At 43.8% G+C, this 18,561-nt stretch overlaps 1 protein-coding gene across 2 annotated transcripts in view; it reads right to left on the bottom strand.

Annotated features, from left to right (window-relative positions):
• PCSK2 (proprotein convertase subtilisin/kexin type 2) overlaps window positions 1-17,451 on the bottom strand; it is a 213,481-nt gene extending 196,030 nt beyond the window's left edge. For both annotated transcript variants that reach the window (XM_033839784.2, XM_033839785.2), the window contains exon 1: window positions 17,275-17,451. In XM_033839784.2, coding sequence (XP_033695675.1) covers window positions 17,275-17,451 — 177 coding nt within the window. The remainder of the gene's footprint in view (window positions 1-17,274) is intronic.
• Window positions 17,452-18,561: the final 1,110 nt, after the last annotated feature.

Below are 18,561 nucleotides of genomic sequence, written 5' to 3'. Positions count from 1 at the left end.
GTCTCCTTGACTGTAACTCCAGACGCTTCCCACCCACCGCTTCCGTTGCTGTCTCGCTCTATGTCCCGTCCCCCTTGATAACCCTGGCTATGAATCCAACAGATTGCAGGCTGGAATTCCTGACAAGGAGGAGTGCGACTCAGGGACAGCCAGGCTGGTGAGTTACCCTCTGGGGTGTACTTGGGACCCACGACCCGGGATTCTTTGATTAGAAGCACTGTCTTGGCTATGGAAGAAATGGAGTTAATTGGTCTCATAGAGCTGAAATTGGAAACTCAGGCAATAAACAGGTAAACTGACTGACCACAGAAGATTAACCTGCAGGCATTGGTTATTTTTCTGAGCCCTTTTTGCCTTTTGTCTTTGGAGTGTAGACCCCAAATCCACTGCCCTCTGAGCCTCTGAGAAGCAACTGTCTGGGGAGATCATGTGCAAAAGCACAAGCTCATCACGGGCAGGGAAAGACAGATGCCGTGTGCCTTACACTAGTGCAAGGTGCCTGCTGCCCACACAGACCTCAGTGAAGAAATGCTTGTGCCTTCCTCTGTTTCTTAAGTAGAATGCTGATCTTCCAAATAGAAAAGACATATTAAAAGCAATCTTAGGTCCCCAAACCCTCACCTGTGTCCCAGTAAGAAACCTCTCATATATTTCAACACAGTATATTCTCAAATGTTTCCTTCATTTAAACACACACACACACACACACACACACACACACACCCTTCTTTTCTTTTACACCATCACCTTTGTGTCTTAAGGCAAAATACACATGGTTCCAGAAAGAAGGAGAAAAACAGAAGTGAAAGAAGAATTCACAGCAAATTGTCAGCTTGAAGGTTCAGGCTGGGTGACAGTATAATAACGTTGCTAACTCAGACTTGCAGTTTTTAGAAATTCTCATTATGCCGCGAAATTTTATGGATCCCAGCAACGCTTCTCATTGCCTCTCTTCTGTCCCGCCTGCCTCTTTCTCCCACTGATAACCATGGCTCCAAGCTAAAGCTCCTCTCTGAACCCACACACTGGCTTTCCTCATCAGCCAGGAACCCCAGGGAACTGGCCGCCGATTGTGAACAGATAATAAGGCGTGTTAAGTCCTCTTGGAGCCCACTGCCCACCTTCCTTTAGACCAGAGTTCTTTCCCTCAGGCAACCCCTGGACGCTGGTCTGCGAACACTGTCTCCACCCCAAATTCTGTGCTTCTATGCATCTGCTTGTTTCAGGAATGACCACTGCTTCTCACAGATTCTCAGATGGGTCCAGAGCCCCCAAGCAGTTAGGACTCTGGCTCAGACCCATCACTCTTCCTTTAGCGGCTTTGTCCATTGCGTTGATTTTCATGATGCCCAGTCATGTTTATTTGGGAGTCTAGTTTGGTAGAACAATGGACTTCATTCCACATAGGAAGAAATTTATAATTTTATTTTCAAGGGGAGCTGCTGTCAAGAGGTTCAAGGAATAAAAACCGGGAAACAAAATAATACATCAAGGATAGAAAACTGGTTCAGCTGATAACTGCTTGTCAATTTCATTTAGGGGTCCTGCATTTTACAGGGAGGGCTAGGCTCTGCATTTTACTGACATTTCCTGAGACCATTCTTAATTTCCCCGGATTGCATGCAATCTCTTACGGGTGGGGGACTGCACTTTGCAATAAGGATGAGGGAGAAAGGGAACTGGGTGGAGGGGGGTGGGGGTCCCAGGCTCTGCCCTACTGGTACTTATAGGCCAATGAGGAAACACACGGGAAAACTACATTGTGCAATTGACAGAAATGTATAATATTATAGAAAGAAAGAAGGATAGAAATAAGGAGATAGCAGCTGTGCATTAGACAAGAGAAGGTAAGGAAAGGGGAGAAGGAGAGAGGAAGGGGGACCCTGAGAACTTCTGGGGGAGAGGCAGTGTCAGCTGGTGAGGTTGAGATAGCATTAAAAGGTTCCCACTCAGCCCCATCCTAACTTTAATCTCTGTGTGTGTGTGTGTGTGTGTGTGTGTGTGTGTGTGTATGGAAAACTAGCACTAGTTATCTCTGGGGGGATGGGGGTGGGTAACACCCTAAGCCACGGTCAGCTAAATGCCTCACTGAGATTTGCTGACAGGATGGAGGTTCCTAGGGCCAGAAAGGAAGAGAGAATTGAGAGAGGAAGGAGAGGGCACCGAAGGCATAGTCCTGCTTATGTTACAACCATGCTTCAGCCTGAACAAGCTCTTGTTTACAGGTTCTCAATGCTCACCTGTACTGAGTTACATCTTAACCCCAACCAAAGTTCCTCCTCCTTAAAGTTTGGACCTAGGATCACACATCTCAGCTATTTGAATACTCTCACCTCTTTCTGTCTTGCTTTGAAAAAGGGTCTGGAGAGGGGCTTCCCTGGTGGCGCAGTGGTTGAGAGTCCGCCTGCCGATGCAGGGGACGCGGGTTTGTGCCCCCGTCCGGGAAGATCCCACATGCCGCAGAGCGGCTGGGCCCGTGAGCCGTGGCAGCTGAGCCTGCGCGTCCGGAGCCTGTGCTCCGCAACGGGAGAGGCCACAACAGTGAGAGGCCCGCGTACCGCAAAAAAAAAAAAAAAAAAAGGTCTGGAGAATAACAGGGAAAGAACACCTCCTCTCCTGCACAAGACTCTTCCTTTCTCTTCTGCCTCCACAGGACCAACATTAATTGCCTCTGTTGTCAGGCTCTTAGGTGACTCACAAAGAAGCTCAGAGAACATGATTAGTGACTGAGAGTTGGAGAGATAAGCAAACCCATGGAGGTAGTCTGCGGCTCTGGTGGCTGAGGAGCCGCAGGGGTCCTCATTAAGGTTCTCTAGCCTTGGAGAAAGCCTCTCAGGCACTTGAGTTTCATTCCTGTCTCACCACGATAATGTGTGCTACAAACCACCAAAAATCTTAGCAGCTCAAAACAGAAACCGATTATTTAGCTCACGATCTCCTGGGTCAACAATTTAAGCTCACTGAGTAGTTGTTCAAGTATTGACTTCATTAAAATTAAAAACTTCTGTGAAAGACACTATCAAGAGAACTTAGAAACCAAGTGACAGACTGGGAGAAAATATTTTCAAAGGATACATAAAGGATTGCTATCCAACATATACAAAGAACTTTTAAAATTCAACAATCAGAAAACAAAGAACCCAATTTAAAAAGGGGTCAAGGACCATAACAGATGCCTCGCCAATGAAGACATACAAGTGGCAAATAAGCATATGAAGAGATACTCCACATCGTATGTCATGAGGAATTACAAATTAAAACCACAATGACACAACATTACACATCTATTAGAACGGCCCAAATCTGGAACGCTGACAACACGAAATGCTGGTGAGAAGGTGGAGCAACAGGAACTCTCATACATTGTTGGTGAGGATGCAGAATGGCACAGCCGCTCTGGAAGACAGCTTGGCGGTTTCTAACAAAGCTAAACATACTATTACCATATAATTCAGCAATTGCACGTCTTGGTATTTATCCAAATGAGCTGAAAACTCATGTTCAGACAAAAACCTGCACACAGATGTTTATAGCAGCTTTGTTCATAACTGTCAGTATTTGGAAGCATCCAAGATGTCCTTCAGTAGATGAATGGGTAAATAAACTGTGGTACATCTAGATAATGGAATATCATTCAGTGCTAAAAAGAAACGAGCTATCAAACCACAAAAAGACATATTACTAAAGCAAAGGAAGCCAGTCAGAAAAGTCTCAATGAGTCCAACTATCTGAAATTCTTGAAAAGGCAAGACTGTGCAGAGAAAAATAAGACCAGTGTTTGCCAGGGGGTGCAGGTGGGGGCAGAGAAGAACAGGCAGAGCACAGAGAATTTGGGGGAAGTCAAGATATTTTGTATGATATTATCATGATAGATATATGTCATTAAACTCGTGTCGAAACCTACAGAATTTACACTAAGAGTGAACCCTAAGGGAAACTATGAATTTGGGGCAATTATAATGTGTCAATGTAGGTTCATCTTTGGTAAAAATGTACCATTCTGGTGAGTGATGTTGATAAAAGTAGACAGTATGCGTGTGTAGGAGCAGGGGTATATGAGAAATCTCTGTACCTTCCTTAATTGTTGTCCACTTAAAGTGGCTTTTAAGAAATAGTCTTAAAAATAATATAGCCCATTTCAGTGGATTCCAATTGCTATAATTACCCCAACGGAGAGCAACGTGTTGGAAATGGAATATAGAGTATGTGGCTTTTATTGTTTTAATTTTTATTTATTATTTTTCTTTACTTTGATCATTCTTTTCCTTTTATTTTTTGAAGGGGCCTAGATGGGCAGTGAATAAAATGGAGAGGAAGAGCTGGGCATTTTGAATATATCCAATGATTCTAAAACTATGAAAGGATATAATAATGGGAACTGTTCGATAAGAAGTCGTTCCATTCTTAGCACAGAGGCATACGGAGGCACAAAAAATACGCTATCTCATAAAAATCAATCAACAAGAAACAGGCCAAGACAATTTCATATTGAAGGCACATAAGCCGCATTATTTAGGTGAGTAAAGTAAATATGATTTCACTAGAGGAGTGGAAGGCTGGACAGCTCCTTTGAACAGATGCCGCTCATACAGCAGAGGAGCCTAATTGTCTACTTGCACCTCCAGCTCGTCTGTCAACGGAAGGAGGCCTGTGGTGTGAGGACTCATTTCTTTGAGTAACCAGATGTGACAGAGAATCTTATTCAGCCTGAACTTCTCAGGGCATATTGCAAGGTTAGCCTGCTCTGAGGAGGTCCTTTGGGTATAGAACCAGAAACCAGTTGCTAAACAGAGTTTTCCACACCCCAGCACGTAAAATAGGTAACTTGTAAGAGACTGGATGGAGCCATCAGATCAGGGGAAGTCTTCTAAACGGGTCTAGAGAAATATAATATGTCTTTTGTTGCACATAAATCTAAATACGTTACCTTTCTGTCTAAAATCCATCCCTTTCAATGTGCTCTATCTCTGCAGGGCTCAATAGAAACTTGTCAATAAAATATGACTGTATGGATGGATGTTCCTTTGGATTAGCTATTTGTAAGGGGGGAATTAGCTATCTGAGGGGAAGTGAGAGGGGAGAGTGGAAAATCCTTGACCCAGCACTCAGGACACCTGGCTCTAGGCCCACCTTGCCCATTTCTACGCTTCTCCTAGGTATTGTTCTCCATGGACAACACTCAACTCTCTTCTGTGATTCTAAGAGCTGCTCTTCCCTATGACCAGGAGCACAAAAATGCAGAACGGCTTGTGTTGTCCAGGGTTGTTTGTTTTTGTGGAATGGAGCTACTAGTCCACAGTGGGATTCAAACAATGATATACTCCCAAGAACCTACACAACTTATTTATATCAAGTCTAAAATGACAGTCAGACAATGAGATAGGTGAAGAATAGCTGACCCTCAGCCTCATTCACAAACAGTTCCTTTCTAACCTAAGGCAAAATTTCCATGTATTATCTCAGAAATGAAAATGTAAAAACATGCATTCTTCCTTTGGAATATCAGGGAGTAAGCTACTTATCAGGTGTGCTGGGATGACATTACTGTCCTGGCTTTTCTTTTTGGCTTCTAAGTTAGGGGGCTTGTTTTAGATTCAAGTATCTGTGTGTCTGGGAAGAAGTAGTATGCATTTAGTGATTTTGTTCTTAGCTGGAATAAATTTCATGCACAGAATTGGCCACCTCTACCAGCCATCCACTGTGGCTTCAAAGACAATAATTAAGCTATTATTATCCCTGATGTCATCAGCCAGTGGCAATAGAATCAAAGGCATGATTCCCTAGTAGTAACATCTGTTAAAAGGGATGGTGATACCTGCTTCCAGGATATGAATGATTCCCTAGGACAAAGGAACAAGGCTGGGAGATCTAGGCCCCTCTACTTCACTACTAGCTCAACTTGTTTTTCTAGGGTTACCTGTATATGGCCACTCTGCTATACTTTCCAAGTATCCTTCAATGTCTCCTTCTACTTATCCACAAGATCCACGTTCCTAACATGGTGTGGCTGACCCCTCATGAACCATCCTCAGTCCACGTTTTTGGTTTCATCTCCCAAAAATGTTGCCTAGTCAGGCAACACTAATTGTAATCCTTCTAAAATTCCGGTGCACTTTGTTTCATGTGCTGTACCATCCTCGATAAACCCCCTTTTATTTTAATTTGTTGAAATTATGAGCCTCAGTGCAAACTCACCTCCACGTGGCACTGCCTGTCTTGTGAAGGCTTCCCTTCTGCTTCACATGTCCTATATCACAGATCTCTCACAAAGCATATTGCCAGTACTCATATAGAGCACTCCTACTTGTCTGTGATTTCTGTATCTTATCTAACCTGTGCCTCTGTGTAGCAGATGATGTTTTGATGGCCTTCCTGCATTCCTTTTACCTACCCTGGAGGTCCCCTGTACACAGTGCCTGTACATGCCACAGTCTTCATGCATCCCTCTGCCTGAGGGTGTTAGTCTGACTGTGGAAGCAGGCTTGGCCTGCTTGGGGCAAGCAGAAGTGCAAGGGATTTGATGCCCCTCAGGTGTAACCCTCAACCGAGGAAGAATGGGAGGTGGTGGCTACATTTCCGAGCTTCCTCGCCCTTGGATGGGATAACTCAGAAATGCTGTAACTCCCAGACTCTTCGGGAGGAGAAAGTTGCAGAAGTGGTCCTCGTTTGTTTATGTCTCTCCGTATCAACTCCTTAGGAGAGTTGCCTCCTGCACTGACTCTGAGCTTGGCCATATGGCTTGCATTGGCCAATGGGACTTAATAAATGTGACACAACCAAAGACTTGAAAAGGGTTTGCACACTGGAGCTGGATCGCTCCTTAATATCTGAAAACTTTCTTACTTGTCCCCAAGTCCGTGTCTTGGTGCCTGATATCATACTTGCTTATTGAATGTGTTAACTACGTGTTTATTGAATGAACGGCATATTCTTCTGCTTCTGCGCTTCCCCCGCTATGACGGTGCTCCTGTTACTTTGTTTGTCCATTGGTTTCAAACTTCCATAACTTTTCTTTGGTCCTTTCCTCCTTCCCAAGTTAATGGCCAGAGTGGCTTGTTTCGGGCTTCAACTTCTGGGTCCAAATTTGCTCCATGCCAAGCCTCATTGGAGACACACTCTCCAAGGTTCCCTTTGGCTTGATTCCGCACCCCACCCCATGTTGCTGCCCCTGGACTTTAAGAGATCCACGGTGGCTTGTTTCCCATCCTTCTCCCCCCATCTTAGGCTCTGCAAGCTCTCTCTTGGTCTCCCATTCCTGGTTGACACTCCCTAGAAACACAGTCAACAGGAACTGACTAGAATTGACTCTTTCATGCCAACTACTTTCTTATGTTTGAACTTCCATCATTTTTGAAGAGAACTGATAGCCTTCTGATGAAACATATTTTCCCCTCTTCACAGAAGTGAAGAACAAGCTAAGGGCAAGGAAAGATAGGATTTGTGGATCTCCTTGTTCTCCTCTGTCATTGGCTTCTGAATTTCTCATTAAGTCACAAAATTTTTAGGCTATTAATGACAGTTAATTAATCGAAGTCATTTAACACAGATACAAATTAGGATATTCTTATAACGTTTCCTCGCATGCGTGGTCTTCCTGATTGCAGTATCTCATAACACATCTGTCTGTCATTTAGTGAGCATCTGATGACAATGCTAAGCCTTTAGAATGTTTTCTAACCATTGATTTTGATATTTATTAAGTGCTTGCTAAAAGTACAGCACTGTGCTCGTCACTAAGGGGACAGTCAAAGAAATATAAAATTCTTATTCTATCTTTTATCAAGTGTTAATCCAATAGGTTTTTGTTTTTTGTTTTTTTTCTGCACCATGCAGCTTGCAGGATCTTAGTTCCCCGACCAGGGATTGATTGAACCCGGGCCCACTGCAGTGAAAGCCTGGAGTCCTAACCACTGGACTGCCAGGGAATTCCCCAGGAGGTTGTTGTTGGTGTGGAATCCCTGAACTTATAACTTTCCCAGTTTTGTTTGGGAAACTGGAATCTGTAAAAATTTTAGGGGTAAATTTGAGAAAAGCAGACTAGGAGGACCTGAAATGAACTGGTAACCAACAGGTTGGTTTATATGGCTAATCGCTCATAGAAATCCCTCTCAATCTGGTTCTCTCTCTCCAGCATGAAAGGCTGGTGCAGTGGTTCTGATGATGCAGCGTCTGAGCCACCGTCAGGGAGCAACAGGGTTCCAATGCTCATTGCAAATAGTTGGGAACAGAAACATCATGTTTGATCTCCATTTCCTCATGTATAAAATTAAGGGTTAAACTAATGGCTTTCCAAGGTCTCTTCCTGCTCTGACAGGCTGTAACTCCATAATTTCAGTTACAATTTGTTAAAATTTAAATTAGTCTGGATAAATCAGTCAGAATAATCAGTCAAGTATGTCACAGTATTTTGGTGGGGTACCAATCTCCAAGGGGTCTGACAAGTGTTTAGAAACCATTATCATAAAAATCATTAAAACCACATAAATTTGTCACCATAATAATACTTTTCTTCTTGTCCTCCCTTTACCACTATATTTTTTGAAGGAACTGTCTACACTTGATACCTCTACTTCATCATACTTACTGCAGCCTTCACAATTTGGCTTCCTTCCTGTCACAGACACTATCACTTTCCTGCTCACATCCCTTTGGGCCTTAGCATTTAGTGTATGAAGAAAGCCTCTGGATCTATTTGTCTGAGAGTTTTCTCTGGCGGCCAAATTCTGCTCTGTTTGAGCATTTGCCAAGTCAAAATGCTGGAGAGTCAATGCCACCCAGGAAAAACTATCAATCATGAAACAATATCTGATTGCAATTGGCATATAAATACAGCAGTTCCCTCACCCCTCAGGCAGAATGACTCTCAGACGTTTTCTAAACCATCTCCCAGAGTTTCCTGGTAGGATTGAGCCCCGGTTACCCACAGTGACAACTTGTGCTGTAATACACCCTTAATTCCTGCCTTCCCTTCCCGGTCTCAATTCCCCACTCCCCTACCGGTATTTACTAGAATCATGCCTTGGATAAACAACTTGCATTTAATCCTTGTCCCAGGGACTGCTCCTGGGGACCCAAACCGACATATTGTACTTCTCCTCTTCCCATGTGCTAATGTGCCTCCTCCAATCACACCAATGACTTCATCTCCAAAACCAGTGGCCACCGTTGCCCCATTCTTTCTTTCTTAATCCTCATCTCCATTCCTTTCACAGCCCTGCACTTTCTCAAGTAATCTTCCATATCCCTAACTGTCCAAGTTCCGTCTCCTCTTTCTCCCTCCACGTCCAAACTTCTCCAAGATTTTGTGCTAGAACCTCTTCTCTTCGTTTTCTCTCCACACTCTCCCTTAGCAATGCTATTTAGCTATGGCATGACTGAGGTGCACAAGGATGGATGCTTGTGCATTTGACTTTCAGCTCCTTGACCACCTCCACCTCTTTTTGGCTTTGGTAACTCACCTCCATGGACCTCATCATTGCCTGGAAATGCTCAATTTTGGGAGTCTTGAGTTTCAACACCCTACTCACTAACCATAGCTTTCTCCCTTTCAACTCTCTCACTACTAATCCCAATTAACCTTCTCTTCTATTTTATGGATATTCCATTTTTTAAAACTCCATTTCCTTCTCTCCCTACTTCCACCACCTCCACTTGAGTGCTATTGAAGAAAATGACTCAGGTGCTGCTGCTATAAATCCATGCTCTCCCACTTGGCCTCTCAGTACTGGCCAGAGGTCATTACCGGTCCTTTGTCAGCATCCTCTCCCACCCCCATTTGCAGAGCACAAAATTTTATCTCTTTTGAAGCCCCCATCCCAGCACCACTTCCCTCACTCCAAGAATTGACCTTGCCTCCTACACCTTTGAAATAACTGTGACTCCCAAGTGGATATTCTCCTGATATCCTCCTCTGTGACCTAAAAACTGAACTTCATCTGCTCATTCTTCTCTCTTTTATCTCAAAGAGAGGAGAGTTCCTTTTTCATGTACAGGCTAATCCCTTCACTTTTCAATAAAACCCAGCTCATCAAGAGATGAATGAAAATGAAGAATTTGGGTCTGAAGAAGTTCTGGTAAAAGGACTTGTGATGAAATTAGAATTTAAGAAAAACTAGGAGAAGAACTGGGTGTTTAGGGGAGTCAATGCCACATTTAAAGTTATAAATGAAGGGCCACTCTAGGATCCTACAGTTTTCTTCATGTTCTTGTCAAATTTCTACAAGAAACTATCAGCATGTTGTAACATTCTTAAGTCTATTTTACTCTATATCAGAAAATTAACAGTTTATGTCAATGTTTCACTTTCAACCTAAGAGTTTATTATTTTCCATTATTCTCATCAGAGGATATCAACATATCACAACATTATCCAAAAAGCCATGATCAAATGAGCTTTAGGGACAAAAACAATTTGTCAAGAGAGTTTACTGCAAAAGTTTATTGCTTTTTCTATATACCTCATGTAGAAGCCATCCATTAATATGCAGTCATTACATTTAGGATAGAAGAGAGTTAACTCAGATGTAATTTCTTGATTCCCTAACCATTAGAGGATTTTAGCCACTGAATCATCTTTAGCTATAACAAATACATCTTAGTAGACAAAGTCAAGCTGTAATTCCTGTTTTTCAACTGCCCTGTGATTCTTTGAATATCAACTAATATATCCCAGAAATTTAGTATAGTGTTTCTTTTCAAAATGATGAATCTGAGCTCAAATGTAAAATAAAGCCACTGCTATAGTGGGGGGAAAGCATTTGAACTTCAGGTTTCACGTTTTATTTTTAAGCCTGACTTCTCTGAGCAGTTATAGCTGAATATATAACTATTGCAAATTTAACTATCAGCATTACTCTCTGATGTGCTATAACATTATGATAAGACCTTTTGAAATAGAAATTGATTTCTAGATAGTCATTCATTTGAGAAAAAGAGGTGTAATTTCCCCCCTTCTTTTGTATTTATCAAGTTTTGACTGCAGGCTTTATTTTCTCTGCTCAAACAACTCATGTATTCTACTATTGATAATTTCTAAGTCGGGAATTTTAGGGAAACACAGGAGTCTGTCAGTCAGTGATTTGCTGGTTGTTAACTACTTCTGTTTCCTAGCTAAATTTCTGCCTATTAATAAATGGATATTACAGGGGTAGTTTCTTAAGACTAGTTCTTCAAGTACTTTCTCTCTGAGCTGACAGCTTAAATCATCATCTTGTGACCCAAGTGTCTTTATCAGTCAAGAAGCATAGAATGAGTATCTACTATGAGTAGGGTGTATTGGTTGCCAGTGCGAGCAACAGAGAATTGAATGGATTTTATATTCTTGCTGGAGAAGACAAGTCACAAAGACCTGAAAAGTTGGTTGATGTTATGAGATGAAAATCTAAGAACTCTCATAAGCCTTTAGAAGATTATTGCTGTTGTGATTTGCCTTGGTTTGGTTGCAAAGTTTGGAGAGTCATTTCAACAGCCTGAGAAAAGGAACATTTATGGAGAATGCATTGGTTTAGGTAATACTGGTTGTTCTAAAGATAAACTCCCAAATCTCAATACCTTAATGTAATAGTTTAATTTCTGCTTCACGTAAGGAATGAGAAATTCTAAGTCAGGAATCAGGGACCTGGGCTCCTTTCATGTTGTGACTCTGCCACCTTTAGCATTTGCTTCCAGAGTTACTGTTCTCAATCACATCAAGCCTCAGAATAGAAAAGAGTGTGGAAAATCAACCTACATGGAGTTTTTATGCATCAGGCATAGAAGAAAAGCACATCACTTCTGCTTACAATACATTGGCTGGAATTGTCATATGACCACACTTACCTGCAAAGCAGGCTGGGAAATGTGGTCTTTCTGTGGCTCGTGTAGAAGAGGAAATTAGTTTGGTGACTAGCTTTAAGCCTCTGTCACAGAGTTCTTTGGCTGGGAATTTGGGCTGGAAGTTATTAGAAACTCAGATGCAATGTTTGCATCTCCCACAACCTGGATGGGCTTTCTCATGCCAACTAGACTCCATTCTCCATTCTATAGCAACAAGTGGGTCACATTTCCTAAAGAAGCCAGTATGATTGGTTGAGATAATTACCATGGTCTGTAACAAATTGTAGACCACTGAATTATTTGGGCCAGGCCATCTCATGGACCATGGTTGACTCATGGATGGGTTGCCATTGGGTTGAGTGTCTATTCCTCGCTCAATCAGTTGTCACCCCTGAGAAAGTATAACCCACAACTGCTTTCTTGAGTAAAAAAAAAAAAAATGTGGCTAGGTCATCACCTTATTATTATTACTACTACCAATAATAGGGTTTTATTCTATGCACTCAGCACTGTGTCCAGAACCTTACATGCACTATGTTATTGATTTTTCACAACCCCCATATTTTATTAACCATTTCAAATAAAATAAGCCTCTGAGGGATTTCATAACTTAACCAAGTTTCTGGTGCTGTCTAATCAAAATCCTGTCATCTTTACCTTTTAACATCACTGTTCCTGGTTTCCTTCAGCCACAGAGGGGCTTTGGGCATGGCGAGTGCTGTGACAGATATGACTGGTGACTGGTCCAAGGGAAAGGAACAGATTATATGCAATAGAAGTTCCAAAGAGATACAAAACAACCAGAGAAGGCATGAAGGATGAACTTGGACTTGACCTAAGGCATAATGTATTAAGTTGGGATCCAAAAGGAATTCATGGCAGTCATGTTGGAGAAATGGGCTCTTTCCCTTTAGCTATCATGATAGTAGATCTTGTAGTTCCAGAAAAACTGTCCCTTAAGGGTTTTTAAGATAGGAATCCTTTCGGAAATACTTAGGATCAAATCTTTTTCCTGTTATTTCTGCCTTCATCCCCCAAACTATGTTAAAAGGACGGGGGAATATGGTTAGAGAATTCTTTTGACTGACAATTGATTGTGTGTGGAAGTGAAAGTAAAATTATATAATATGGATTCAATATTGTTGGGACATTAAAACACCATTAAAAGGGTGAGAATACATATTCAAAATACATATATCTGACAAAAGATTCCTATCCATAATAGGTAAAGAGCTCCTACAAACCTAAAGCTAAAAGCTACCCAAGTGAACAAGAGGGGGACTTACAGAATGCTGATAACATTTTATCTCTTGATTTAGGTGCTGGTTACACATGTGTGCCCAGTTCATGAAAATTTATCAAGTTATGCTCTTTCCTAAATTATATTATACTTCAATAAAATTAAAATGACCAGAAGTTTATTCTTTTATTACATAACAGCACAATTATTAGATTTAAAAAAATTTTTAACAATTATACATATAAAAGCTGTCACATGACTTTACTTGTGTAATCATCCTAGCCTCAGTTCTACATGGATAAAAAATAAAACATATTATAGTAAAAGAAAAAACTTAATTGTCAGTTGTTTGGATTTCTACCTTAATTCTCACATGATTTTTGGCTAACCCTCAATGCATTAATAAATAATTTTCATTTTCTTTTTCAAAGGAATTAAAATTAGTAGTGTATTGAGAATTTTAAGGCAATCTTTAGAATAACGTCTTTGTCATTATTGCAAACTCACTCATTCTCCTAGACATATGCACCTTCTCTGGTGAACTTACATCTTTGGGCCACATCATGATAAAATAGAAAATTTTAGTCTCAACACACTTCTCTGAGGGTAAAGTTATAGGTATTTTTATTCCTTTTGAGAGAGGAAATATAATTGTTTGCTTATGGTCTCGTAAGAGTTAGGCAAAATAGTCAAAAAATATTCATTGAGTACCTTATATAGAGGACACTGTGCTAAATATAGAGTTATAAAAAGACATAATATATTATCTCTTGGGAGATTTACAACTTATCTGAAGAAGTGTATACTCGTACACATTAGTTAACAACATAAGTTAATACCAAATAAGTGTTAAATATATTGTAGAAAAAAGAAATAAAGGAAAGGAAAAATATCTGAACTCTAAAATGGTGCCCAAAAGGCAGAGTTCTTGGCAGTCAGGGAAGGCTTCCTGGAGGCAGCATGATAGAAAAACAAAATTATTTTCGCTTTAAATCTGAGTTTTTTTCACTTTCCAGATATAAGCAGTTACGTTTAACCTCTTAGAGCTTTAAGATTTTCATCTGAGAATTAGAGCTGATGCCAATAATTTCTACCTCACAGAGTCATGAGGTTAGATAACTTTGTAAAATAGTAGGTCCCTCCCTTCTTTCATATGAATAAATAATTACTGAGAATCTTTGCTGTCTGACACTGAGCATCTGGAAGGATGGGGCGGTAGGGAGTTGGGAGGTATCCTAGGTGTTAGAAAGAGGAAGGAGAAGGAGGTATTGGGGGTTTTAAATGAAAAATGAATAAGAAATATTGACAAAAGTACAGTACAGCATGACAAAAAGAAGACGGGACAGTGTTTGGGAGACCTGGAGGAATAAATAAAACTAAGGAAGTTTTCTTACAGCCTGGCAATAATATGCTGGCTCTGGTGAGGAAACCAGAAATATAGACGATCCCATCCCTGAATGTTTAACTTTTAAGTGGGTAGACAATGCTTACACCCGTATTTACTTACATATATGAACTGACTAGAGGACAAGTAATGAAATGTCCTAGCTTATGTCACGTAGTCTTTGCTTCTTTATCCCACAGGGATTTGGAGAAGGGAAAGCTCATGGCATCAGGGAAAGTTTGGAGCTCAGTCTTGGGGGATGAGTGGACATGGATCCAAAGGAGGAAAAGAGGGTTCATTCCAGACAAGTGTAGCTTCGTGCAACAATTCATCAGAAGTATCTTGCCATAGACTGATTTTTACTTAAATAGATATCAGAGCAAAAATCATTTGGATAAGAGTGCTTCTGAGAGGTCATGGACAGGTAACTAGGAGATGGCAAGGTAAAAAGCCCATTTCTCCTGGATGGGAACTGCCGGTTTGAGACTGTAATGCAAAACCAGTGGGCTCCTCTCCAAGAAAGGATGGGAAAGAGGCTTAGGTATCTGATTTCACCCCAAAGTATGAGTTCCCTGAGATTTTAAGGTAAGTGTATTGAGAGGATTCAGATTCATTTATGATGAGATTGTCTCTACACCTCCTTGCTCAAGTTCCATCACCAAAACTGTAAATCCTTTATTAGGCTGTTCACCTCTATACAAAAAAGAAGGAAGCTTCTTGGAGCATATATGCTAAGCCATTATCAGTCTCAGCTACACAGAGATCAAATGTTAAGGGCATATTTTCAATAGGGGAAGTAAAAGAGGATAGTGATGTCTGCCCACCCCATGGAAAGGGCCCTGGTATGGGGAGAGAGTAACAGGTATTTCTGCGTCAACCGCAGCCCTTTCACAGAGCTTTTGTTTTGTTTTTGTTTTTTTAAGAGGCTTTTTAAAGAACCTGATGCCACATCCCTTTCCAGCATACCCTAAAGGCCAACGTACCCTGCAGAGCACTTAGCTCGCTGTGGCATGTACTAAGGGGGTGAGAGCATAAGTTCATCTCTGAAAGATCTGGGCTTAAATTCTTGGCTGTTTTCATCTTGGGCCTTTATCTGAGCCAATTTCCTTATCAGAACCATAGGCTTAATAATAATCGTAGCTTCCTCAGAGTTGTTGAGAGTATTAAAGAAAAGTATTAAAGTAAGGACTCCATCACATAAAGGTGCCCTATAACTGTCAGCTAATAATAATCACCACTATATTTATGGCGCCTGGGTCCTGGATCTTGCCAAGTTTGGGGCAGGGGTAAGGGTGGGAAGGAAGGAGGGTCTCCTTATTTATTGTATTGGCGGCACTCTGTAAACAGCCCCCAGGCCCTGGGCTAGAGCGGCGGCGGGCTGCACCCTCAGCTGGCGTCTCCTCTCCCGTGCTCCACCCACACTTCCCGGGAGCAACAAGTCCCTCTGCGGGACCCGCCCGCGCGCCACAGGCAGACCCGGCGCCGCCTCCCAGACCTCTGTCAAACTCACTGTCAAACCCATTTGGGGTCGAAATCGCGGTGGCCAACGCCCTACGGAGGCGGGAGAACCCGCAGCAGGTGAAGGAGGCTTGCAGCGACTAGGAGGGAGGCTGGAGACGTGGGAAGTCCGGACCGAAGGGACTGAGTCCCAGTTCGCGCTGCCCTTGCGAGGCAAGAGCAGCACCGAAGCACCCACAGCTCAACTCTAGCTTCTCTCCTGGGATCAGGAGGGAGGAAACGGGACCCGGAATCCCACAGACCTCCACCCGGTCAGCGCTCTGGTCGACAGATCGCATCCCTCCGTCCTGCAGGTTCAGATCGCCCCGGTCTCTCCTTGCACCCTCACTCCACCGCACCCTTCGCCAGGTCCCCTAAGGACACTTGAGATCCCTGGCGAGATATTTCGCAGGAAGCAGGTAGGTCAGCCACGGCCCCCATCCAGTGATCTCCACTCCCTTCCCTCCCAGACTGGGTACCCTGGCGTCTCCAAAGGAGTCCCGAGGCATCCGAGGCTGGGAACATCATCCAGCTGCCCAAACGGTTGAACTCTGACAACTTCTTGGAATGGGGATCCCCGCTTTCTTGTGGGAAAGCCAAGCCGGCCGCCCACATACCAAGAGAGCCACCCCGAGTTCTCCGTAAGGAACTCCCCTCAAAATCTACCTCTCCAGCGTCAACAGCTGCGAGTTGAGAACTAGAGAGCTGAGTACGCTTCGGGGTGGGCGGGCGTGGGCGTGGGCGGGGGCGGGGGAAGTTAAGCCCCGATTTTGGAAAGAAAAACCAGTTATGTCTCCAAGTCTCCTGGAGCCAGAGAGCTGCCTTCCCTGGAAGAGAGCCGGGACAGGAGTCAGGGAGGGAAGTCCTCCTGGCGCCGGGTTCGAAAAGCGCGGAGACGAATCGCAGTGTCCAAGCTTCCAGCCTTGTGCGTCGGAAACTACCCGTTCTCCGGGAGGCAGGGGCGGGGGATACATCCCTGACGAGTCTGCCAACGCCAAGACCTGCTGTTCAGCACTTCGTACCTCATCCCCAGGCAGCCTTGAGAAGTTGGTAGCTCGGACAGCAGCCCGGGCGCACCGCATTGTTTGAAAGGTGTTATCCTGTTTTTGCCACCAAGTCAAAGAGCAATAAATTGTTTTTATGACCTTACGAGTACAATTTGAAGGGCATTTTAATTACATAACCCGTGAAAGATCACCGGAGGCAACGTTGTGTTAAGGAGCCGATGGCAGAATATCTGCATCGCACAAGAAAGAGAGAAAACTTGCAAATCTGCAATGAGATTGCGCAGGGCTGCCCCCGTTTTGAAACAACATGCGAAATCCAAGAGAGGTCTTACCTTTCGGACTCCAAAACCGTGTTCTGCTGCAACTTGGCGAGCTTCTTCCTCTCCTCCTTTATGCAACTCCACAAGAAAATGATTCGTGAAGACTGGTCTCTCGGCAGATGCAAAAACCATGACACAGAAGAGGAGCCCGGCGGCCGCCTTCCACTGGAAGACACAGCCACCTTTCATCTTTCTTTGGGAGTGAAAAGTGGTGTTAGGAGGCGCGCAGGCTGGCGGAGCAGTGGTCCCGCAAGGAAGGTGCAAATAAAAAAAAAAAAAGAAAAAAAATATATAGTTTTTGTTGTTGCTTGTTTTTAAAAAATCTTTGTGTAGAGAAAAACACTGATTAGGGGTTTGGAAAGGAGCAAATCAGTGTGTGTTCTCTAGCATCTGGCTGGCGGGGAAGCCGTGTAGTCAGGCAGCCCGGCTTGCTCGCAGAGGTGCTAATGTGGAGAGCTGTGTGTATCTCAGAGAAAGAGCGAGTGTATCTGTGCCTGATGCTAAATCTGCATTTTCAGCTCCTCCTCAGCTCCAATTCCACTGGGGCGGGAGGAAGGCTCCAGCCTGGGTGACGTGCGCCCGCCGGCAGCCAATGAGGGCTGCAGAAGCGGCGGGTCCCGCCCTGGGCCGCCCCGGGCCCGCCCCTGCCCGCCCCCGGCCCGGCAGGTCCGCCTCCGCCGGCGGGGGGCGCCGCGCGGCGAGCCCGCGCCCCCGCCCCTTTCAGCACCCTGGAGAGCGCCTCCACCTCCACCCAGGCCCGCGCGCTCCCAGGAAAATCCCCCCAGCTGTAATCTGGTCGGCGGCGCCGGAGTGATGTCATTGTTTGTGGAATCTGCAGGGCTCTGGAAAGGGAATTACGGTGTGTGCCGCTCTCTGAGGCCCCGAGGGGAGCTGGGGCACCGGCCTCTCCCGGTTCTTCTTCCCTGTTTATTTTCTGCTGCAGAACAACTCTCTCTCCCTCTCTCTCTCTCTCTCGCTCTCTCACTCTCTCTCCCTCTCTCTCTCTCTCTCTCTCACGCTCTCCCCGTCTCTCTCTCTCTCTCTCACGCGCACACACACACACACACACACAAGCACTCAAGGCATACTTGCTTCCCCTTCTCTCAATAACAAAGCAAACATCAACCCTCCTCCCGCCACTTTGGGCAAATCCCAGGGCAGGGCTGCTCCCCTTCCTGGCAGGGGAGGGGGGCGTTGGGGAAAGTAGCCTTCTTGGGGTGACTTATGGGGGCAAGAGTGCAGAAGCGAGCTATTTTTTAATTATTTTGTAGGCTCCAGGCGAGTCTGGAACTAAACAAC

This window comes from Tursiops truncatus, chromosome 15, assembly GCF_011762595.2.
Source record: "Tursiops truncatus isolate mTurTru1 chromosome 15, mTurTru1.mat.Y, whole genome shotgun sequence".
In the NCBI taxonomy this organism is placed as follows: domain Eukaryota; kingdom Metazoa; phylum Chordata; class Mammalia; order Artiodactyla; family Delphinidae; genus Tursiops; species Tursiops truncatus.
Note: the sequence above shows the minus strand (reverse complement) of the source record. Positions and strands in the feature narration are given on the sequence as shown.